Source organism: Vicugna pacos, chromosome 6, assembly GCF_048564905.1.
Source record: "Vicugna pacos chromosome 6, VicPac4, whole genome shotgun sequence".
NCBI lineage: Eukaryota > Metazoa > Chordata > Mammalia > Artiodactyla > Camelidae > Vicugna > Vicugna pacos.
In genome coordinates, this window is record NC_132992.1 from 69,485,605 (window position 1) to 69,510,739 (window position 25,135).

At 44.2% G+C, this 25,135-nt stretch overlaps 1 protein-coding gene across 9 annotated transcripts in view; it reads left to right on the forward strand.

The window, feature by feature from the left end:
- Positions 1-25,135, forward strand: part of RGS6 (regulator of G protein signaling 6) — a 498,121-nt gene that overhangs the window by 322,242 nt on the left and 150,744 nt on the right. For 6 of the 9 annotated variants that reach the window (XM_072963354.1, XM_072963356.1, XM_072963355.1 and 3 more), the window contains exon 3: positions 24,837-24,936. In XM_072963354.1, coding sequence (XP_072819455.1) covers positions 24,837-24,936 — 100 coding nt within the window. Of the gene's footprint in view, positions 1-11,968; positions 12,137-24,836; positions 24,937-25,135 lie in introns of those variants that run through there. The other 3 variants (XM_072963357.1, XM_072963360.1, XM_072963361.1) reach the window with 3 other exon arrangements.

A 25,135-nucleotide genomic window follows, 5' to 3' on the forward strand; every position in this document is an offset into this window, starting at 1 on the left:
TTCAAAATAAAGATGGTAGATAAAACTTGTCTGACATTTATGAACTCAGAGAAGCTAGCTTCCATGAGTCATCCTTTAAAAAAAGAACTATTAAAGGAAAGACTTTAGCTGAATAAGAGATGAATGGAGAAAATCTGGCAAAAGAACTTTCAAGTGAACAATGAATCCATTTAGCTTTTGGATTCAGTCTAAAATAAATATGGAAATTTTGGTTGAAGACAAAAGGTATGTTATAAGCTCTGAATATATGTAGATATTATAATTAATATAATATCAAGGATAGAGCAGGCAGAAGGTGCTATATGTTGATTTTTTTCCATCATTTATAGGTGAAAATCAAAGGATCTCATTTAAACATGATAAATCAAGTAATTAATGTAGAAATATACTAAATAAATATACAAGTAAAAAGTGTAAGACTATACATATATGTACTTAGTTATACATATACATATATGAAATATACATACTTACATATGCATTATATATATATCTGTATAAATTTTAAACAAAAATTCATGTGATGGAAGGAATTAAAAATGGAGAACAGTTTTTTTCATTGAGGTATAGTTGGTGTACAATATTATATAAGTTCCAAGTGTACAACAGTTTTTATTATTCATAGTGGGAAATCAAATGTCAATGTCTCAAGATTAAATAATTAAATGAAGTTTAGTTATAAAGATGATCACCAGAAGGATTAATCATAGCACAAACCTGCCCAGATAGTACAAGGAACACTCACAAAAACAAAACAAAGGAAATATAGACTGAACAGCATAAGATTTTAAAAAAATCTATTTATATATTTTAAAAAAAGCAATAGAAACAAAACATCACACAAAATGTTGTGAATTAAGAACAAACACACCTGTCATATCAATAAATATAAGTAGGCTAAACTCATGATTGAGTAATTAAGTAAAATTTAACCATATGCCATATATCAGATATATAACTAAAGGAAAGTAACTCAGAAACTTGAAAATAGAGGATGAACAAAGAGATATCATTAAATGCCAGCAAAAAGGAAAGGAAATGCCATTTTCTAAGCATAAAGCAAGGTTGAATTTAGATCCAAAAGCCTTAAGCAAGAAAAAATGAAGATACTTTGTATGATAAAGTGTGTATTCCACAAGGAAGTGCTAGCAGTTGTAAGCATTTCTGCACCAACTGATGTAGCATGAAAAGTTATTAAACAAAACTACAGGAAATACAAGCAAAATTAGGAACACTTTAGTTATAGGTTTAACAAATAAAATGTTCCAAAAGAAAGTAATGTTAACTTGTGGTTGCCAGGGGGGTGGAGGGTGAGAAGGGATAGACTGGGATTTCAAAATTGTAGAATAGGTAAACAACATTATACTGTATAGCACAGGGAAATATACACAAAATGTTATGATAACTCACAGAGAAAAAAATGTGACAATGAGTGTGTATATGTCCATGAATGACTGAAAAATTGTGCTGAACACTGGAATTTGAAACAACATTGTAAAATGATTATAAATCAATAAAAAGTGTTAAAAAAAAGAAAGTAATGTTATGAGTGGCCTAAATAACGTAATTAGCAATGTTTATATATCAAACTATCCCTAAAAACTGAGAATACCTCATCATTTTTCACATATCCATAGAACATTCCCCTAAACTGACTGTACTTTAGACCACAAATAATTTACCCAAATAATTTCCCAAATATTATTCTCTAATCACTCTGAATTAAAAAAAATAATTAATCTGAAATTACACAATATTTAAAATTAATGATAATGATTATAACCACATTATCCATGTGGTTATAAAGGATCAGCTAAGACAGTTGCTCAAAGGAAAATTCATAGGCATAAGTAGTTTAATTAATAAACAAAAAAGACAGGAACTCAGTCCACTATCTTCCACTCATGAAGCTAAAATCAGAAAAAATGAAATTAACCTAAGGAAAATATAAGGAAGATATGAATGACAAAAGCAGAAAACAATAAATTAGGGGGAAAAAGAACAAATAAACTTCAGGGGAAAAGCAGTAACTCATTAGTAAACTAACCAAGATGGATGCAAATAAATCATTTTCTAGAAAAATGTGATAAATTCCCAAGCATGACCCCTGATAGAGAGGGAAAAAAATCTAAACTGATTAGCACAGAAGAAATATAGTACCTGAACAAAAAGTAAACATCTACAAAGAAAGCACCAGGCCCAGAATATTTCAGATTACTTCCACCAAAGCTCAAAGGAAAAGACAGGTCCAATATTACTTACACTCTCTCTTGCAGAATAGAAGCTACCATGCATCAATCATATCCTGATAAAGAGAGATCAAAAAAAAAAATTAAAGACCAGTGTTGCTTATGAATATCAGTGCAAAAAAGTCCTAATTATAATATTAGCAGACAAACCCAAGGTCTCACAAAGAACTGACTGTGACAGAGTGATATTTTTTAAATTGGAGAATAGTAGATTTACAATATTATTAGTTTCAGGTGTATAACATAGTGATCAAAATTTTTATAGATTATACTGTTTAAAGTTATTATAAAACATTGGCTATGTTCCCTGTGCAGCACGTTATATCTTTCTATCTTATTTGTATTACACCTCTTAGTTTGTACCTCTTAATCCCTTTCTCCTATCTTGCCTCTTCCCCTACCCTTCTCCCCACCGGTAACCACTATTTTGTTCTCTGTATCTATGGGTCTGTTTCTGTTTGTTATACTCATTTGTTTGTTAAATTTTTTAGATTCCACATATAAGTGAAAATATATAGTATTTGTCTTTCTCTGTCTGACTTACTTCACTAAGCATAATATCCTTCAGGTCCACCTATGTTGTTGCAAATGGCAAAAGTTCACTCTTTTTTATGGCTGAGTAATATTTTTCTACAAACACACACACACACACACACACACACACATTCCACACATATATACAACATCTTCTTTATCCATTCATCTGTTGATAGATACTTAGGCTGCTTCCATATCTTGGTTACTATAAATGATGCTGTGAATGTTTGGGTGCATATATCTTTTTGAATTAGTGTTTTTGTTTTCTTTGGATATATACCCAGGAGTAGAATTGCTGGATCATATAGTAGTTCTATTTTGATTTTTTTGAGGAACCTCCATACTATTTTCCACAATATAGTATACCACTTTATATTCCCAAGTGGAATTTATTCTTTTTTTATTACTGAAGTATAGTCAGTAACAATGTGTCAATTTCTAGTGTACAGCACAGTGTTGCAGTCATGCATATAATACATATATTCATTTTCATATTCTTTTTCATTAAAGTTTATTATAAGATATTGAATATAGTTCCCTGTGCTATGCAGAAGAAATTTGTGGAGGTTTTTTTAATTTATTTTTATATACAGTGGCTAACATTTGCAAATCTCAAACTCCCAAATTTATCCCTTCCCACTTCCTTTCCCTCAGTAACCATAAGATTGTTTACTAAGTCTGCAAGTCTGTTTCATTTTGTAGATGAGTTCATTACTGTCCTTTTTTTTAGATTCCACATATGAGTGATATCATGTGGCATTTTTCTTTCTTTCTGGCTTATTTCACTTAGAATGGTGATCTCTAGGTCCATCCATGTTTCTGGCATTATTTTATTCTTTTTTATGGCTGAGTAGTATTCCTTCCACTGTAGAAATATACCGCAACTTCTTTATTCAGTCATCTGTCGATAGACATTTAGGTTGCTTTCCTGTCTTGGCTATTGTAGGTATGCTGCTATGAACATTGGAGTGCATGTATTTTTTCGAATTAGAGTTCCCTCCAGATGTATGCCCAGGAGTGGGATTGCTGCATCATATGATAAGTCTATCTTAAGTTTTTTAAGGAATCTCCATACTGTTTTCCATAGTGGCTGTACCAAACTACATTCCCACCAGCGGTGTAGGAGGGTTCCCTTTTCTCCACAGCCTCTTCAGCATTTATTGTTTATGGACTTTTTAATGATGGCCATTCTGACTGGTGTGAGGTGACACCTCATTGTAGTTTTGTTTTGCATTTCTCTGATAATTAGTGATGTACCTATTGGCCATTTGTATGTCTTCATTGGAGAATTGCTTGTAAAGGTCTTCTGCCAGTTTTTCATTGGGTTGTTTTTATTATTATTATTATTATTAAGTTGTATGAGCTGTTTATATATTCTGGAAGTTAAGCCCCTGTCAGTCTTATCTTTTGCAAATATTTTCTCCCATTCCATAGGTTTAGAGTTACTTTTTCATAGGACCCTTTTCTATCTGTTACATTTTGTATTTTGTACATGTGTTACCTATTCAAAAGGTTAGTCAACTTCAATTAATTTAAACTTAAATTTAACTGGGATTTAAATTAATTCAAATCCTACTGTCTGCTATTTGCAGCTTTGTGACCTTGAGCAAACCATACCCTCTTCCCTTCTCTATGGAGCAGGAGTGGCCATAATCCCCTGTCCCAGGTTGTGATCAGAGCTCTGTGAGATAATCACGGGAGAGCAGCCTTCACAGAGCCTGCCAATGACACGTAATTGCTTATAAATGCTCTCCACCTCTTTTCCCTGAGAATTAAACGTGCATCTAACTATTACACTTTCATAAACTGCATAATGGAGCTTTGCTGTGTTTTTAATTTTCTCTGCAATACACGAATGACTTAAACATCTGGCTTCCTTAGGCATAATTAAGTAAGAGGGAGAGCAGTAAACATCACCAGGCATTCTTTCCCTGCCGTAATGTAATAATTTTATTTCAAGAGTCAAGTCTAGGTGTTCACCAGTCCTTGGCACAACTAGAATGAGGTTTAAGGACTAAAGCCGCCCAGGCACAATTATGCACTGGCCTTGGATTTCAGAAACCTGGGTTCAAACCATGCCTCTATCACTCCTGGCTGCCGCTTAGCAGCTGTTCATTCCTGGGCACGTTCTGTTACTTTTCTGCCTTTCCACAGCATCACTTTAAAATGGGACCCACCACGTCAGAGAGGTGCTGTCTGGATAAAGTCAGTCAGTCTAGAAAGGCACCTAGCACTCAACAAATATTTTTGGAAGAGTATGAAATGGCTACTATATGCGAGGACCAAGAAATGGTCCCTACCTTCCAAATCCTTACAAATAAATGGACCATGACTCAGACAGCTACAGCGCCAAGCCATTTAGTGGCAGCAGATGAAGTGAAGAGCGTGAGCATGACTAGCAGAGTAATCCCCAGGGAACGGGTGGCCACGTGCACTAACTGTAGACAGAATGCTAGGGAGGAGGAGGAACCAGCGTGGTGAGAACCAGTCCTGCACGCCTGAAGCCACCAGAGAGCTCAGGAAGGCCCAAGGGCTGCTGGGAACAAGACGAAAACTGGGGTGAAATTTAAGCAATCACAAAAAGCACAGATGTTTTCAACTTTTCTACTCTCACACAAGACATTCAAATCTCACCTGACTCAGAAAAAGGTAAACTACATGCAACACTCACACGCACTTACTTGTTATTTCAGGTGGTGGAAAGTTTTAATGAAAAATCCTCCTGCTCACTCTCTCCCTTTTATGGACACATACACACATACATGCACACATACAAACATATACACACATGCACATGCCCATGCACACAACCCACATACACACACACACACACACACACAAACACACACACATTGCTCTACGGAGCTATTCCTGCCATTAATGGTAACGGGGTGAAATCGTGATGAGGACTGACTGAAACCTCTAGTCGCAGCCCTGGGCCAGGTGTCCGGGGCCCCGCACACTCCGGGCAGCCGACGCAGCCCGCCTGCGGACTCAGCCCTGCCCGCCGGGAGGGCTTATTCGCAGGAAACAGGGGCAGCCCCCAAGCAGCTGCTCTCCTGAGTTGGCATTAGATATCCAAATGGTCCCTATCTGAATTCTTTTATAAGGAAGGCAAGTATCAGCTAATTAGCAACACACAACCTTTTTCATTTTGGGAAAAGAGGAGGGTCCTGGTGTTAGGAGGCCCAGGATAAGTTTGTTTAAGCATCACTAGCGGACTGGCAAAACCCACGGTGCAGAAACATTTTGAGGGAAGAACAGGACCAACAGGACATTTAGGTGAGGGATCTTGGGGGCAGGGAGAGGCCACCATGAGGGCAGAGGGTGCTTGTAGTACAAAGAAGGAGGGACTGCCCAGCTGAGGAGGAAGGGGCACAGGGAGGCGTGTCCTCAGTGGGTCTTAAGAACTGCTCTAGAACTAAAAATAAAGAACTACTCTGGGAGGATGTCATGGGGCAGCCTTTCTCTGACCACTGCGGACTGTACATCTTACTGCCCTTCTCTACATGAGGATTTCTGAGGTCAGAGGCCATTACATCAAACTTCCAAGTGGAGGAAAGACTGCTTCCTGCGTGGTGAAGTGTAGACACCTTGACGGTATCACACACATTTTTGTTCTCCACGGTGCCAGACACAGCAGGTGCACAGTCTGTGTTAGTGTAGGACCGACATTGTAGGTGTAAATGTTTCTCCAGAATTAGGAGCGATGCTAGGCTCTGCCTTCCGGATCCTGATCCCAGATGACAGTTTTAAACCTTCCAGTCCACTTCTCCCCACAGCTACCAGTCTTTGTCTGGACAACAAATGCATTAAATGCATGTATTAAATGCCCACTCTGTGTGTGACGCACATAGCCAGTGGGTGTTGGGTGGCTCTGCAGAAGGAACCACTCTTCTGTCTTGGCACACCTGTAATTTCAGCGTACCTCACTGCATTCTCCTCTGTAAGGGGTCGGCGTAAACGCAGAAGTGATTGAGAGCCCGTGTGAGTCTCGCAGGCCAGCAGCACTCATGAACGGGGTAAAAGAGTGTACCCAAGGAGGTAAATACTCTCCCTCATGCCAGAGAGGTGGTTGGCAGGTTGAAAAATCAAAGCTTTTGCCATATTTCTCTCTGAGTTTGATTCATCTGCCGGGGCATTAACTTTTCATTTGCCTCATCTAAATGGGATTTTGAAATCCATGTTAATGACAGGATATTTAATTTCAGATCCACTGGGCCCACATCTAAACTTAACATTGCATGCTTGTCAGAACGAATTCCAAACCTCACAGCAGGCGTGCATGGGACCTAGAGGCTCCTGGCCAGGTGGGGTGACAGGGGTTCCATCTCGGCTTTGAACACTTGCAAGGATTTTTCCTTCTGAGATGGCATATAAACTCTTTTGGTGTGTCCTGTCTTGCCAGACAACATTCAAGTTTCCATCAGTCTGCACGGTTTCCAAGGCCCAGTGGTTGGCCCTGGAGTGGGGCTGCCCCTGCCCCCCGATTAATCAATTTATCATAGGGGATGGAGATAGGCTGCTGGCCCAGGCCAGCAAAGGCTTTCAGCTGAGATCATCTGGAGGGTCAATCTGGAGAGGAACATGATTTGGGGCAGCCAACAGGCCCAGAATTCTGCTGGACACTGTGTGGAGGCCGCCTGGCCAGAAGCGAAGATCAGGAAGACTGGAGGAGGGGCTACAGGCCCACCTGTCCCGTGCATCTGCACTGGTTTACTGCGAGAAACCACCACCAGGCTGAATGCCGCCCTGTTGATCAAGGGGACTGAGCTGTTTGCCCATGGAGTTTGAAGACTTTCCTTAGTGGGGGTAGCAGCTTCTCAGAGAAGTGACCAGGCACTGAGATACCATTTGCCATGGAGGACTATGCACAAGGCCAACAGACCATATATTCTTGAGGGGGTCTGTTGATGTCCTCTGCTTGACAAGATGGGCCTGCCCCGCAAAGTTGTTACTAGAGGAGGTTAGATATCATCAAATCATCACTTGAGACACTTGTCTGGAAGGACAGCCTACAGGGCTGCATTTCCACTTGGTGTCCACCAAGGGCTGCCTGACCTGGGGCTTCAAGTTTCCTTGTAGACCAAGGCTCCAAGGTCAAGGATGGTCGGCCCTGTACTTTGTTCTTGTTCTCCCTCTGTCTCTTTTTTTACTCTCTTTCTCCCTCCTTTTCTTTCAGTGCTTCCTGCACTCTCTTTGAAGCAGAGCACAAGCCGTACCTCCCACTGGCCTTGAGAACGTCTCTTTAAGGCTACTCACCACCCCCCTCCACCACCCCACCCATGGCAGAAGAGAGAGATCGGGGAAGGGCGTCCAATTCATCATTGTCACAAATGCCCAGTTTTGTTCTTCCCCATGGGCTGTCCTGATGAATGCTATTTTTACTGTTTGTGTTTGCATTATTTTCCTCCTAAGAGAAAAAAGCTGTTTGCAAATGTGAAATTATTCTGATTATCTAATCTCTGTTGCATTCCTCAACAATGCAAAGAGTTAAATGATGCATGAAATCACCTGTCAGCCCCCATTAGCCAGGGCCGTGTTTACGTACCCAGAGGCAGCCTGTGAATTATTTAAGTGAAGGGACTCTTGGCTCTGAGTCCGGCTAGACACGGTTCAGCCCGAGCTACTTTGGCGTGCCGTTTGTGGCCCCGGCTTCCACTTGGCTGAGGAAACTGTCTGACAGACACTGCGGGCTGCTGCCAGCACCAGGTCTCCTTGAGAACGACTTGAACCAAGCTCCCACAGGTTCCAGATGGCTCGCAAACTACAGCGGAGCCTTGCAGAGTCCCAAAATCTTCGCCAAAAGAGAAAGTTGGCGATGTTTCAGTCTGGGCGCTAGGCTCGCCCTCACACTGTGAACTCAAGGATGGTTGCTGGGGTTTCAAAGAGTTCGTTTATAACACCCCTGATTCCCAGCTGGATTTGGAACCAATGAGAGAGGGAAAGATGGAGGCGTGGAAGTAGGTATGAAGGTCAAAATATCACCTGTATTGTTACCAGATCCAAACTTGTTTCACCTGCCGCACGACAGACCAATAGATCAGGAAACTTGGGTGTTGGGGCAAGGAATAATGACATTATTTGGAAACCCAGCAGACTGAGAAGATGTCAGATTAATATCCTGGAGAACCATCTTACCAAGTCAGAATTCAGGCTCCTTTTATACTGAAAAGGGAAGAGGGTGTGGCTGGTTGTTGCAAACTTCTTGGTGTCAAAATCCTCTGTTCTTGCAGCTGTCCAGGTAGGTCAGGTCATGATGTTCCTGTAAACCTCCCACATGATAAATGTTATTCTTTGTTCCGCAACTTTTTATCTCTGTATGAATGGAAAAGTGTTATACTCTTATAGGTCAGAGTCTTGAGAATGGGCTGGCTACCCTGTGTATTTCAGGCTACAGGCAACATTCTTTTACAAAAGATGCAAAACCCAGCATGACTAAGCACAGGAAACAGAGCACAGGGTTAGAGCCAAATGAACAGATCTAATATATAGACTCAGATTTGTTCCTATCTGTTACAGTATTACCGTATAACCTACTCGGAGAATGTGGGGGACAGTTACACTGGATGCTCTGTGAACCCCAGGATGGAGGCACACTTCCTCACCCAGCGCAGGAAACCATAAGCCTCACCCCACTGGGCAGGATCCTGGTTCCTTTTACCCTGGGGCAGGGAGCAGAGCCATGTCTTCTGTAAGCACCCGGCTTCCAAGAAGCAGCAGCCAAGAGCCAGTTTTCTGGTGCATACAGTTGGCCCACCATGTGGATGGATTTCCATCCTCAGTTGGTTGAACCCCTAGATATGGAGGGCCTACTGTACTACACCTTTTTATGTAAGGGACTTGAGCATCCTCCGATTTTGGTATCCACGGGGATCCTGGGGCCAAACCCTGTGGATACTGAGGAGTTACTGTATGCATCTTTCAGGTCGGATTCTCCGCTCTCCTGTAAAGCAGAGAGGGTAGAGGCTGTGGCAAGAGAGGCATCTGGAGGGGAACCGTCCCCAAGGAAAACAGCTTTCCTTATATATCCTGAGGGGATGTGTCAAGCTGAAGGTTTGGAGGAGGGAGTACTAGAGATGATAAGAGCTGGAGAGGATTTTGGAAGCCATTGAAACCTTTTTATTTGCAGAAGGGACCTGAGACACAGGCTCACCCATGGTTATACAGCTAGCTCAGAGCAAGGTGAGTTCTGCTTGGTTCTTCATAGTTGAACGGCTCCCCATCCCCGTGGCGTGCAGAACACCTGACGGATGGCACAGCAGAGGGCTGTTCACACCAGAATCTCACGTGGAGGCCCATACTGCCTCTTGGCCCATGGGAGCTCCACCCACTGTGGGCCTCAGGCCCTAGTCCCACCCCCACTACATCTACCCACCTCCCTGGGGAACGGGATAGGCTTAGAGGATGCACAGTAATCTGACTGCTATTCAAAGCAAATTATAATTTGGAAAATAAAATTTTAATATCATAAAATTGAGTTAAATAAAGGTCTTGGTGATGCTTTGTCCTTGAGCTTTTTCAAGTCTGAACAGACAGTTGGGAATTTAATCAGCTCCTGCCTGAGCCCTAGGGCAGCTTCCGGGGAGGGGAGAGAGGGGTGGGAGGGGAGGGATGGAGGGGACTTAACTGGTCTGTCGCTGGGAGGATGCTCTTGCCTCCCAGTCGGATGGGGCTTATTGTAATGCCTGCGTCTGCAAATGCTCAGACCTCTAGGCAGCTCTTTGGCTTCTATCTGTCCTCTGGACACAGTTCCCACTGCTGTATTTATCTCATCGATAGTGTCCACTGTCAAAATTAGATTTCTCCCAGCTGCTCACTTTGTTGCTAGATTTGCCCACTGTCTTTCCTTCCACTTGTGTCTGGGGCTCAAACCCTGAAGAGCCTGGGCCCCAGAAGAGCACCCCTGCCGTGTGCTAGAGACGCAGGAAAGGGCCCTTCCCGACAGGCCTTGTGACTGCGTGGAGGCGACACCTTTGCCATCACGCTCCCCCGAGGGCTCTAGTGCCCTCCCTGCCCAAGGAGCCACTGAAATCTAAACTCCTGCCAGCTGAGTTTTATTTCTAGCCCTGCAAGGTAACAAGTTCACACACTCACACCAGATTTCGACTCCCATCAAATCTCGGCATCCCAAAGTGACCTACATGTGGGCAAAGGCTTTTTATCTGTCAGAAGTTATTACCAGATGGAAGTTTCCTCTCTCTCCACTGCACACACATTATCGCAAATGCAGGTGGGACCATTTTCTCTCCATTTCGCCAGTCCCCTCCCCTAAACCTTCTGCCCCCCACCCCCGACTCCCCAGGCTCTTGAATGCCCTGGAGAATGTCTGAGGCCAGCATGCAATTGGTGTCCAAAAGGAGGCCACTGGGGGACAAAAAGGACATTTTTTAGTTCACTTATACTTCTAGAGGTGCTGTCCTTCCCCATAAGGCTCAGGGCGGGAAAGCTCTCCAACAGTGCCAGAGCCCACTCCTTCTGAGGCTCAGGATGAACCCCACTTCTCTCCAGGGCAGTGGGGCCAAGAACAGCCACTCCCAGCTCCTGAAAGCGGTTCCATGTACATCTCGCTTGAACCCTGCCCTAGCCTGGGGTAGGAGGCAGGGCACCGAGGTGGAGGCCACCAGGCAGACAAGTCAGGGAGTGCTTCTTCCTCCTCGCTCCCTCACCCCTCCCCAAGGCACCACCATTCACCTTGAAGGCTGTAGGGAGGAACACTGGTCCAGACTGGCCCAGAAACACCCAGAAACTCAAATAGTGTTGTGGAAAAATGTGTTACAGCTCAGTATTACAGCTCAGTTGTGACAGCAACCTGGATCTGGGCAAGAGACCAATCAGGACTCAGGTTTATTACGCCAGCAGACCAAGAGGATTTAGCACTCCAAGCTCTGGACCCCCACCTGTAGGTTTACATAGGCCTTTTTAGGCTGCCAATTTTACACTTTGCAACATCACATGCAAATAAAGTATAACAGAAGTTAACCAACCAGGAACAAGCTGTGTAGAAATAGACCAATCAGGAGTGAGAGAAATAACCAATCAGGAGTGAGCTCCATGCAAATGAAGTACTACAAATGGACCAATCAGAAGTTAGGGAAGTGGACCAATCAGAAGTGAGAGTAATAACCAATCAGGAGTGAAGGAAATAACCAATCAGAAGTGAGCTCAGGGAACCAATAGAATTTTAGGGGTAGGTAAGCCGTTTCAGAGGCAAAAAGTGAGACAGAGCCTCTGGGCCAGGGAACCGGATGGTGCTGGCAAGAGAGTAGTGGCCCTGCTTGGGGGCCCTGCCAGGTTTTTTTATGGGCCTTCCCGCCTCAATAGCACCCCCAGAGGCACTTGGATTTCAGGTAAATGAGGGATGTCTGTCTTAAATATTTTCTGGAAAAATATGTTCCACAATGGAGTTCATCTAAATCATCCATGAAGATACTGAGGCCCTCAGACCGGGGGGAGTGGTGATTTCCTTGTAACAAAGCAAAGGAGAGACCCACAAGTAGGAAAGCTACTCTGAGGGCTTTTTTGAGACGAGACGTCCACCCCACCCCCATTGAGCACCCCACCTCCCTCCTGGCCATCCCCCCCCCCGGGGGGGGGTGCCTGGCAATCTCAGGCTTCCCCTGGCTGGAGAGGGGCCTTTTCATCCCACCTCCGCCCACCTCCTTCCACCCGCAGCCCCTCACCTGGGCCTGCCCACCTTAGAATTCAAGCCCCAGATGCCACCCCTCCCCACACCGCCCATCTCACACTGTCCCCAGCCCTTTAAGGTGGCCCTGTTTTGTTTTTTCTGGTGAGAGTTAGCTCATCTGATGGACTAACTCATCCCAGGGATGACTCGAGTAATAGCTTAACAAAATTCCCTTCCAGACTGACTTAGTTGCATTTTAAGGAATGAAAGTGACTCCTACAGACCAGAGCATTGGCTCAAGAAGTGTTTCTAGACCCTGGCCGTGGCGAACCCGAATCTCCATGTATAGAAAGGGCCAGGAGCTGCAGCCCTCGCTCGGAGGCTGCATTTGCAGAGCCAGCCTGTGCTCTTTGCTTGGGCTGTGTTTTTTTGAAGTCAGCAGAAATTCAGGAAGAAGGACTGACCACTGCCCTGCCAAAATCTACCCCTGTCATGTGAGGCTTTCACTGGGTCTAGGTCACTGCTTTTATGCTCACGGCAGCGTGTGGATGTTCTCTTAGATCTGGTGCCAGATGGGAACTTGGTGTTCCTAAGTGTGTCCTCGTCAGTCCAGGTGACGGCCCCATCACCTCCCTCACTCGGTTACTATGTTTCTGTTAATGCATCCTCCAATCACAATACCCGTTTTGGGGTTTTTTTGTTTGCTGTCATATGACATTGTAAGTTTTCAGTTGACTCTAGTAAAAAATATCTTATATTTGGCCACTAAATCATGTATCTCTTACGTTGCTTGTGTGGTATTCTATCTGTATAGCTCTACCCTAAGTACAGATGTTCACATTTATTCCTTATTACAGATAGTTTTACAACAAACAGAAATCAGCTCTGATCGTGATACTCTTCACTCCTTATTCTAGAAAGTGGTGTCTTCCTGCCCCTCCTGGTTTTGAATCGAGTCTATGAATCTGCTATGTCTTTCCAGCCCTACTGTCAGGCATGGTCTTGGCTTTTAGAAAACCAGAGCTTTGAAGTGGTATGCCGCATGGTTTCCTGGGAATCAGATGATATGCAAGATGTCAAATAAGTCAATTTGGCACATGGAACACTGACTAATCTGGAAATTTAGTCTCCTCTCTTGAGAAAGAATGTGTGTGTGTTTGTGTGCGTGCGTGTGTGTGTGTGTGTAGGGAGAGAGTGGGGAGGGGAAGGGAGCATGACAGGAAATTATCTTCATTGCATGTTGAAAAGAAACATTTGGAAAAAATGAATTTCCGTGACCTGTAAAGTCATTTGAGGAGTGTTAAGTTTGCTAGGGCTGCCATGAGAAAGTATTACAGGTGGAGTGGCTGAAACAGCATAAATGTATTGTCTTGAGGTTCTGCTGTCTAGACGTTCGGGGTCAAGGTGTCTACAGGGTTGGTTCCTACTGGGGGCCGTGAGGGATGGATCTGCTCCAGGCTGAGGGGGTTGCAGGTGACTGTCTTCTCCCTGTCTCTTCATGTCATCTTCCTTTTATGTGCCTCTGGATCCACATATCCCCTTTTTATAAGAATACGGTCATTTGGATTAGGGCCCGCTCTAATGACCTCATTATACCATGATTACCTCTGTAAAGAGCCTGTCTCCCAGTAAGGCCCCACCCTGAAGCACTGGGGGTCAGGACTTCAGTGCAGGACTTTGGGGAGGACTAGTATATTTGTTCAGCTCATTACAAGGGGATTCACAACACAGTGTGATAAGAGTACCAGCAGGGCAGCAGGGAATTCCTGCAAAGCCGGTAAAGCTGCGCTGTAGAAGTCACACCTGAGACGTGGCCCTTCTGATGTCCTCCAGCTCTGGAAATGGTCCCTGGCCCAACCACTCATTTACCTATTCCACACCCCCGCCAAGTATTGTAGGCCCTGTGAAAGGCTTTCTTCCTGGGGGAGAAAACTCTCTCCTTTCCAAATTGCTGTGGTCAGTGTTCCAAAGCCAGTAGTTTCTCGTGTTCGCATCTCTCCTCTGCACCTCCTGGTTCCCTGCAAATTCTCCGCCCACAAGTAGAGGAGGGGAAAGGTCCTTTTCATTTACAAGAGGTACCGGGTCCTTTACATTTAACTTTTCCTGTCTTGTTCCTCCTGACTTCTGGGTAGGTAGACAGCAGCAACTCTATTTAAATATGAAAAGTTAGCGGGCGTGACCATCTGAATGACTGGCAAGCCCAGGGCCACCCCTCCCCCAACTGCCCTGTAGATGGGAGCCAGGCACCGGGTGGGTGCTTCTAGGCTCTGCCTGACTCACCTGCCCTCCTGTTGGCAGAAGAGCAGCAGGAAGACAAAAAAAAAAAAAAAAGTGACTACAAAAGCCATTTAATCCGTTAACAGAAGTCATTGGCAAATGACCCCACCGCCCTGTACGGGGCCTGCGGGGTTTATTTTCAGATACGGTGTTTATCCCACAGATTTTCAGTGTGCAGCCAGCAGTCGCTCAGGCTCCTCCTCAGTCAGATTAAAATCAGAATTAAATCACATAGATACAAGTGTATTAAATCTCATTTGGGGGAGAATGAAAAATAAGTTTATCTTTCAGTCCGTGATTTCAGGAGCGGGAGGCAAAGGACTTGGAAATAAAAAACACCTTTTTTTCTGGACCTGCAAAGCCTGTCCTTCCTCCAGACAGCTGTGGACCTCCCCTTGGCAAGGTGCTACAAGTGGCCAGGGAAGTCCTACTGCTTATCCTGCTGTGTAGCGGGACTTGGGATGGAACACGGTAAAAGTGAGGCTGCTCGGGGACCTCAGGGGCGATGCAGAGTTGGTTCATGAGATGCCCCTCTTCCGTGTAGTTGGAAACCTACACAAAATGGGCCCATTAAGTGGGAAGTGACTTCCGTGACACCTGTTTGGAAAGCACACCTCTTCACCCCCAGCCGGCGTTCTCTGAGACTTCTGCAGGGAACTGAGGAGCCAACCGCGTGCCTGTGAAGGGAGCGGTAGAGTTTTCTGGGGTAACTCATTGGCTTCGGATGGGAAAAGAAACTACATCTATTCTGAAGAAGGGGAAATTAATTGGGAGCGACTATGCGCCGGACACTGTGCTGAGAGCTTTTGCCTGCACGTTCATTTAAATTTTAGAAATAAACTGCCAGTCTTTAAAATTAATAGAAGAAGTTCGTGGATATTAAAGAAAGTTGGAGAAATATTTTAAAACCTCAAGAAGAGAATAAAATCACCCAGTTTGCTTAGCCCGCCTGTTCTGTTTAATCCTTTCGTGGCTGGATTTTAAGGGAGAGATTAGCCAATTCAGAAAGACCAGGGGGAACTTGTGCTTCTTTTTTGCAAGGAGTGAGGAGGTGCAGGGGCATTTTATGATGCAGGAATGCAGAGTGAGGAAGGACCCAAATTCCCCAGGGGAGAAGGCAGCCTCTGGGCACTCAGTTACAGACCAGGAAGGGTACGCCGGCATCACTCAGAGGTGCGTTCTGGAAAGCAGCCCATGGGCTGGGGTGTTCCAGAGCAGCATTTATTATCAGCAGGAGCAGCATGAGATCTGACACCCAAAGCGGAATCCTTGCTGCTTTCCCTCTGGCTACACAGGACCGGGCTGTCCTGGGCCCCACCCAGCAGGACCCCAGGTTGCTGAGGGCAGTGCTCAGGGGAGCCCTCGGGCGTAGAGGCAGGAATTACCTGAAGTCAGCCGTGTGACTGCATCTCCTTCTGCACGGCTCCCCTGGGGACTGTTCCTCTCCTTCCTTAGGCTCATTTAAAGTCCTCGAGGGGCCTCCCCACTGAAAGGTGAGCACGGAAGGAAGGCACCCTCCTCTCTGGTTTCCCAGCACGTATTGCCTGGCGAGTGCTCAAATGTACTTGGAATAAGCGATGACTCGCCTCCTGTTTCCCCTTTAGGACTGTCTTACCTGGTTTTGCCTTTATGGGGCTAAACTGGGGGGTCCCTACACTGGTGTGTCTCAGTCTCCCTCCCCCAGGGGTGACTCTCCTGTGCTCACCAGAGTGGTTGGGGGCAGCAAATTTGAAGAATGATGTCACCAAAGAAAAAATGCCCCAGGAAGGAAAGTGACAGGATCAGGAGCAGTGGAGCCCCCATCTGAGGGAATAGTGAAAAGAATGGGTCCCCTCAGGGTGGGTCAGGAGGGGCCAGATGAAACCACAGGCACAGAATCACAGTCAGCTGGGGGAGGGTGTCCAGAAGGATTGCCCATCCCTCTGGAGGGGAAGGTGGCACCATCGCCAACTGCAGTGAGATGTTTGGTACCAAGAAGAGGTACCAGCCTGGGGTCTTCTGAGCGCAGTGGGTCTGAGCAGACAGTGGCCCCAGGGGCGGGCAGCTGGGAAGACGCCCAGAGGGAGCCGGGCAGTCTGCGGGCACCCCTGTCAGAAGAGGGGTGGGCGTCCTCCGTGGGGATGACGGGGCATTGGGGGCAGACCCCTTTTTCCTTTTAACTCCTTAAGGCTTCTCTGGGCTTTCTGGTTTTCCAGTTGCTGAAGAGACTTCATTCTGGCCCGTTTGGTTCCACCTGGAAATGCTTTTCTCCAGAAACCCTGGGGGCCTGTGGAGGACTGGCTCTCATTTCCCTGCGGGACTTTTGAAGGCATGAGTTTTATCCTCTCTGTTCTCTGTTTCCAATCAGTGGAGCCCAGGTACAGAAGACCAGGGGTGCTTCAGAGATGAGAACTGTGCCCCAAGGTTACATTCCGGAGGGAAAGTCGCAGAACTTCAGGAACAGAAAATAAGTCCTCAGGGGAATCATATGGTGACTACCACTAGAGCAGGGGGAGAAACACTTTGTTCTGGTTCTTCCTCACATCCTTGGGGTGGAAAAGGGGAATAAAACATATAGGCATTCGTAACACGTATGTACGCACGTGCTGGAGAGATCAGAGGACGTTTCCCAGAGGAGGAGCTTTGAGCAGGGCCCCGGAGCATGACGAGGATTCGGTGGGTTTGCAGTGGTGGATGAATCGTTGCATGAGCAAAGGTGGAAGGCCAGGGGTTGTTTGCAGATGAGTGTGTCCAGGAACAAAAAGGGTTTGGGGAGCTGGTGCTGGAAAGGTAGTTGGATGCCAAATCAGAGAGGACCTTGAATTCCGTAGTAGGAAACGTGGCATTTCTTAATGTAGCAGTAGGGAGCCACAGCAGGTTTTTGAGGCGATTATTTACGTGATTCCAAGCCCTAAAATGTACTCCAGTTGCCAGTTCAGTTGTTCAGCTTGGAGTAGGGGAAGGTGTTGAGGATGAGTCTGAAAGGATGAGTGATTCCAGAATCCAGGATATCCTTGGGGGCAGAGGGACGACAATGTCTTCTGTTTCTTGCTCCCCTCCAGGAGGAAAAATATGTAGTAATATTCCAGGACGCTGGATGGACCAGTTTTCTTTGGAAACAAAGATACTGCCCTCTCTCCAGCAGTCAGGTGATGTACGTGTTAAATGAGAATATTTCTGTAGGAACTTAACATGAAAGTCTTCATGTTCAAATTTGGAGCACTTTATGGTGCTGGTGTAATTACTGGGGCTGTGTCGCCAGGTGATAGTCTCCTTGTACAATTCCCTTTGATAGGCTAGGTTGAAGAATGTGGCAAGGTAAAATTTGGGATGGGAAATAAAAAAGGGTATTTGTTTTTCCATGGGTAGAATGTGGTACTGGAGTTAATGAATGGGCTGCTGTGACCCATTTAAGAAGCTCTTGGAGACAACCTCTGAGCCTCCCAACTAATTGGTCTCAGGTGGACCCAAAACTGAAGAATTGAAAATGTCATGGAAGCAGTTGCTTTGGGTTATAGGCAGACATCTTCCCTGTCATCATCCCTGACATCTTCCCCCAAGCAGACAGCCACAATTCCTGGTTGATCGCTGGTTTGGCTATTAAGCTGTAGTGGCTTAACAAAACATAAATTTGCTATTTTACAGTTCTGGGGTCGGAAGTCTGAAGTGGATTTTTCTGCTGTAAAATCAAGCTGTTGGCAGAATTGCATGCTTTTTGAGACATGCTGTTCCCTTGCCTTTTCCGGCTTCTGGAGGTCTCCCACATTCCTTGGATTATGGCCCCTCCCTCCACCTTAAAAGCCAGCAAAGTCCCATCTCTCTGACCTTTTTCTATAGTCACATTTCTCTCTCATTGACTGCAGCTGATAAAAGTCCTCACCTTTCAAGGGCTCATGTGATTAGACTAAGCCACTTCATAACCCACAATAACTACCCCATCTCAAAACCCTGGATCCATTACATCTGCAAAGTCTTTCTTGTCATGGTTAATATATTCACAGGTTCCAGCATTAGGATGCAGACATCTTTTTGGGGGACCATTTTTCTGCCTTCCACACTGTGCATTAAACTTTCTAAGCTTGGACTGTGGCCCCATCTTCTGCATCTCCTTCCACTCAGTTAAAGTCTTAGGTGAACCAACGCCTCCGTGGGAGCTACCCTGGCACTGGTCTTGCTCTGAAGCAAGACTGCTTGGGTTTCTTACCAATAATCTCAAGGACAGTTTGCCTTCCCTAAGTATCAGTGTGTTTATCTGTAAAGAGGGGTGGGGATGGTTTCCGATAAGAAGCAGATGGCACACTCAAATTCAGGTAGTTTGAGATTATAATTGAGAGATTTTCGGTCCTCTGACGTTGCTGAAATGTTTCATCGGTCAGTGTCTGTTTTCCTCATTTGCTTTGTATCTGGGCCTTCTGCCGTCTGAGATTTCTTGTTCGGTGCCTTGCCTAAAGGACCAGCTCCGCTCGTATTTCCAAACAAACAATAGATTCTTATATAAGAGAGAAGATGCCTTCGAAGGCTTGGCTATTCCAGCCAAGAGGAAAGTCATTTCCTCTAAAGTAGCATCACAAGCCATTTGTTCACTGACCTAGAACACCACTCTTGCCTGCTTTTCTCTTCAGTTAAAGGGGGAAAAATGTTTTCCGTAAAAGTAATTTATGAAGTGCTACATATGGTAATATTAAAACCATAAAAATAAGCTTCCAGGAGACAAAACAACATCCTTCTAGCCTGGCACTGCCCCTGGGTAATGTCAGGCTCAGGACACTGGGGAGCTGGCTCCTCGCTCAACTGGAACTTACGGGCCTGTTTAGCAATTCCTGGAACATTGCTGCTAAGGTTCATGGGATCTTAAGATTTCTGTTTATTGAACACATTTCCAAAGCAGAGTGATCTTAAAAGTGTAAATACCAAATTCACTTTAAATTGCAGATATCACTACCTCTACGACCCTAATATGTTAAGTATGCCATTCGATGCTGGAATCCAAGATAAAGTTCTTTGAGAATGTAGTACTCATGTCATTCATTCGTTCATTCATTTACTGATGCATCATTCAATTATTTGCTCAATCAGTATTTACTGAGTGGCTATAATTAGAATTAAATGATAAGTAAAACAGTCTAATGGGAAATATCATTACAAATTGAAGTGATAAATGATGAACAGAAAAGACAAAGGATCCTACAAGAGCTTGTAACAGAATAAGCACTGAGAAACCATAGACAGATTTTAAGCAGTGAAGTTAAAGGATGAGATTTTCCCTTTAAGAGCGTCACGCAGGCTGCATGTGGAGGACAGATCGGAGCGGAGTCAAGGTCTGCCCACGCATCTTTCATGAATGTTCTTTAACACGGGGTCTTTGTGGCAGACAGTGTTAGTTGATTAACCCTCCTCCCTGCTTCCTTTGCAACCACACGTAGCCATGTGACCCTGTTCTGGCCAATGAGACTAGAGCAGAGATCTGCTGGGGCTTTCTGGGGAAGAATCTGCTTTTCCGGATCAAAGGAACACGTCCAGCTGTCTCAATACTCCTCACTTCTTCCCGCCTTTCTCCTTCTTCTTTAATGTTGAAGCGATGCCTAGAGGCGGGGTAGCTATCTGGAAACCATGAGGGAAAGGCCAAGATGGTGATTCACGTAGAACTGAGTAACTGCAGTAATGCCGGCAGCTACCCACATACAGATGGTCGGTTATGTGGGGAAAATAACTCGCCAGGTTTGGAGTTTGGATTTTTTTTTTAAACTTTCTATCAGAAGCATTCTAGGCTGGCATAATTGAATTGCTTTGCTGTACACCTGAAACTAATATTGTACATAGAATACAGCTCAATAAAAAATAAGAATGAAAAAAATTAATTAAAAAAGAAAAACATGAGATAAGTATTTTTAAAAAAGCGTTCTAGGCTGATATAGTGACTCAAAAGTAAGTTTAACTGAGCACAGATTAACAGGCATTGCAATCACTGTCACAGCTAGCACAAGGAATCTCAAAATTCTGCTCCTGCCATTGAAATCAGTCTGTTGAATGGGATGGAGAAAAAAGGAGGAAGTCTGGATGGTTGCCTCTCTGGGGGCCTCTAAAAGTGGTATTCCTTAGTGTTTCTAGCTTTTTTGGAACTCGTACTTGGCTCTGCTATCTCATCACATCCTTAACTGTGAGCCTAGATCCCTGCATCTTTCTGGAATGTTTTAGTCCATGATGAAGGGGAACAGATTCTTTCATTGACTCTTTGTAACCATAGGAACTGAAACAGTGCCTAGTGCTTTGTAGGTGCTCAGTAAATGTCCACTAAACCATTAAGTGAAGCTGAGGACATTCAAAAGTTGAGAATAGCCATGTGCTGTGTTTTTAAAAATAAAAGTGAGAAATGGCCTGATCTTATGGAACACATATGGGATAGAGCATGTTCGGTGAAGCATGCATGTTTTGGATTAAGAAATATGATTATCATTTGCCAGCTCTGATTCCTGCCTCCGGGCTGATAAGATGTGTCAAAGAATCATTTTCACTCATTTACAGACACCAAAACAGAAGGGGTCTCTAATGAATGCAGGCACTGAAGTGACAGTCATTGGTAGCCAGAAATAGACAACTGATTGCCAAGTCAAGATGAAATGCTTCAATAAAAAAGAACTTCATGCCTGAGGCATACTCTGCCCTCTTTGCTAGAGTTGTGATGGATTTTTTTTAAATAATGGCAACATAATTTGCCTATTTTTGAAGTTTTTTTCATCTTCCACTGAAGAAAAATTGGAGGAGATAAATAAATTAGTAATTGGATCATTAATTTACACAAACAAAACTAATACTGGCCCTTAGTCATTTCTGTTAGAAGTGCCATCTATCCAAGCAGAGATGGAGCTGGCCAAGAGGGGCAGTGTCAAGACCACTTTGGATCACATCTCTGTCTGCCTTCTGATGCCATCTGTCCAAAATGATTTCTAAAAACACCCAAAACCCCTGGCCCTGTCCAGCACCTTTCCCCTACCTTGCACGGTTCTGCATGGATCCCCCTGGCCTGATGGAGAGTGTGAACATAGGGGCTGATTGCCTGTCCTGTTCTTTCCTGGCAGACACAGCTTTGTACCTGTCAAGTCAGAGATGTCTCCCAGGTTTTAGGACTAGAAATCTTAGTTTAGTCACCAGGCCTATCACTATAGAGGTTCAGGAAGGGAAGTCCAGAGAGGTTAAGTAACTTCTTCAAGGTCAACACAGCAAACCAGTGAAACTGAGGCTGGCCTTTCTCTTGGACCTCAGACCAGTGTTCTTCCTACTGTCCTGCTGCAGCTTCAGTCTGTAAAGTGAGGATTGCTTCTCCTCACTCCTCTTTTACACCCCATGGCTATTTCCGTGAATTAAGTCTACTGTCCTCACAAGAGTCCTCACTGCAAAGGAAACCCACCCTGTGGTGCAATGGTTTCCATTTTCCTGCTGTTGGGAAGGATGTTTTACCTGCCTGCCGGTGCTGAGCTGTGAGCTCCTGGGAGAAGACATCTGGTGGTTGTGAGCCATCCAGGCAGAACTGGTCGAGCTGGCCATGTGGTTTCTCTGCATGGCTTGGCTGTCAGATAAGGGCCACCTGCTTATCGATGGCACAGTGTAACTTAGGTCCCACCGTGCTCCCTAATGATACAGAACTTCATACTAAAGGATGTCAGAAAATTGACGTTGCTCTGCTTCAGGAACAAGAGGTACCAGAAGTTAGATGGAACTGAGTGGTCAAGAAAACAAAAGCATATATCTCCTATCTCTTCATTCCCACCCCAGGAGCTGTGATCTGCCAGTAGAAGATAAATCCAACCAGGCCCCTGGGACAGAGAGAGATGTGCTGAGCAGCAAGACATCAGTAGTCACCGGGCCAAAATAAACCCTGAGATGGTTGAGGATCTGGTTATCTGGATCAATTTTTCTTTACTCTCCTCTACACTCTTAGGACTGAGCTAAACTTTCCCTTCGGTGCAAATGGTATTAAGTGCCTTGTATCTGAATAGCATGTCTGCAGGCTGGTTGAGCCATTGAGTATAAAAGGTGAATCTTTGCTAGACAGAGCTTGGGCATTGGAGACTTGCATAAGAATCCTGGCTTTGCCACTTACTAGCTGTGTGTCCTTGGATAAATCACTTAACCTTTCTGAGCCTTAATTTCAACATTTTTATTAAATAAATTTTAAGACTGAGAAAAAAAATCAGATAATTTATTTAAAATACCTAGGGCAGTATTAATCATAACATAGGTGTTCTGAAAATGTTTGTCATTATGCTTTATATAAGATCCCTGGGAGCCCACTTCCAATTTTTTGGTAGGTCTGTACTCTTAGCATTTCTCCGGAAACCATGAAAAAAAATTTCAGAGACAATATTTTTAGCTAATGTCCTAGTGGACTATGCCATGGAATCAAACTCAGCTATCACAAATTTGCCTGACATAACAGTGGGAGGATAGACCCTAAGAATTTTTAAGCACATGGTGGATGATGTAGGTGGAATTTCTGCATTCTTTAAAAGGCTTGGATTCCAGGATACCCCACCTCTAAGATTTATTGATTCTTATTACCAAATATTTGTTGTGGCTTCAGCAATTTTGATAAATGCTTTTTTTTCAGAGCCCTGTGTATCAGTCAGCTATAACCACCATTTTGCTGCATAGCAAACTACCCCAAACTCAGTGGCATATAACAATAAGCATTTATTTCTCACTTACGGTTCTGCAGGTCAGCTGGGGTTTGACTGATCTAGCTATGGGTTGGGTCCCTTCTGCCTCAGATGTCTCTCACCTTCCTCGGAACAACTCTCTGATGCAGGAGGTCAAGGGGAGATGGTAGGCATCACTGGGCAGGTACACTGAAAGTCTCTGCTCACAACACGTTCAATAACATCGCATTAGCCTGGCGAGTCACAAGGCCAAGCCCCAAAGTCAAGCAGAACTTCTGCCCATCATGAGGCCAGGGCAAGGATCTGGGTATATATTAATACTGTGTATATTTTAATTTTTATTACATTATATCTTTCCTAACTTTGTCTCTAACAAGATACCTATTTCTTTCAAGTAAGTTGGGAGTCATGTGACTTTGAGAAACTCACCCTCAAGTTTCTATAGTAGAGCATTAGACTAAATAAACTACAGCTTTAAATTTCTAGGCTTAATTATATGACTCTTTTATAGAAGCACTCAGAGAATCCATCGTGATATTTCAAACACATTCTATTGCTTAGGGAAACAAAACATGATAAAACAACATTATCTTCTCCCCCATTCTATTTATCCTCTCCTACAACTCACCAAACAAAAAGATCCATGTCCTTGTTACAGGTTGTTCTGTATCTATTCTGAAGATTTCTGCCCGGGAAATTATAGCTGGCTTGTAAATTCTTAGCTACAAATTGGTTTTCCAGTTTAGGCACCTACATCCCTGGTAGTCCATCTCCCCTCTCTGTTCTGTTTTCAGTGTATATACACAGTCTTTTGTTTCATCAGATTTCACCTGGCTCCAGGCCACAGTCCATGGTCTTTCTCTTGATAGTGTGGTCTTCCTTCGACCAAGAGGAGAGGATCCTGTGCTTGCTCCATCTTAGTCCTGGCTCAGAGTGACTACCTTCATGCCATCATTTACAACCATGAGACTTGTCCTTCAACTTCTCCAGATCAGCACCTTCCGTGTCTTGATTTATACTTTTTATTTTTACCCCTCTGTGGCTCTGGCTGGATCCTTCTCTGGTCTGAAAGGCATACTTCCAACAACAGTATGATAATATGTTATGTTAAACAACAGGAAATTGCCTTTTTTTTAGGTTGACTATGGCAATTTCATATGGTTCAACCTATATATAAGCCTAATTTGGGAAAAAAGAGGAATATCATCATATATACATTGAATTATATGTTGGATCCCGTCAAGAATTTCTCTCTCCTTACCTTGTTGAACTGGTGGGGGAAGGAGGGGTTGTTCTTACAGACCATGCTTTACACTCTTTGTATAACCCCCTGACCTCCCCATCCCCAGCACTTAGCCCATAGCAAATGCTGCTACTACGTTTATTGACTGAGGTGGAGATTTTTCGTGATATCTATTGTTGGCATCCACATTCCCACATTTTGGCTATTTAAAAAGGTACCACTTACTATTACTTTGTGGGAGACAATAACACTTCTTTAACCTCTTTCAGATTGAAGACATCATTACAAAGATGCAAGATGACAAGACAGGGGGTGTGCCCATCAGGACAGTCAAGAGCTTTCTCTCCAAAATCCCCAGTGTTGTCACAGGTAAATGTGTATCTATTTTCATGTGCAAGATTGGTCTGTTGGTTTTCTTACTTACCCTCCTTGCTGGTTCGGGTACCAAATTTATGCTAGCTTCATAAGTTGAACCATGGCATGTATCTCTTCTGTTGACATTGTGTTGTTCTCTGAAAAATAATTTTACCTTTAATCTAGTGTTTAGATGTTTAATTTCAATTATTTT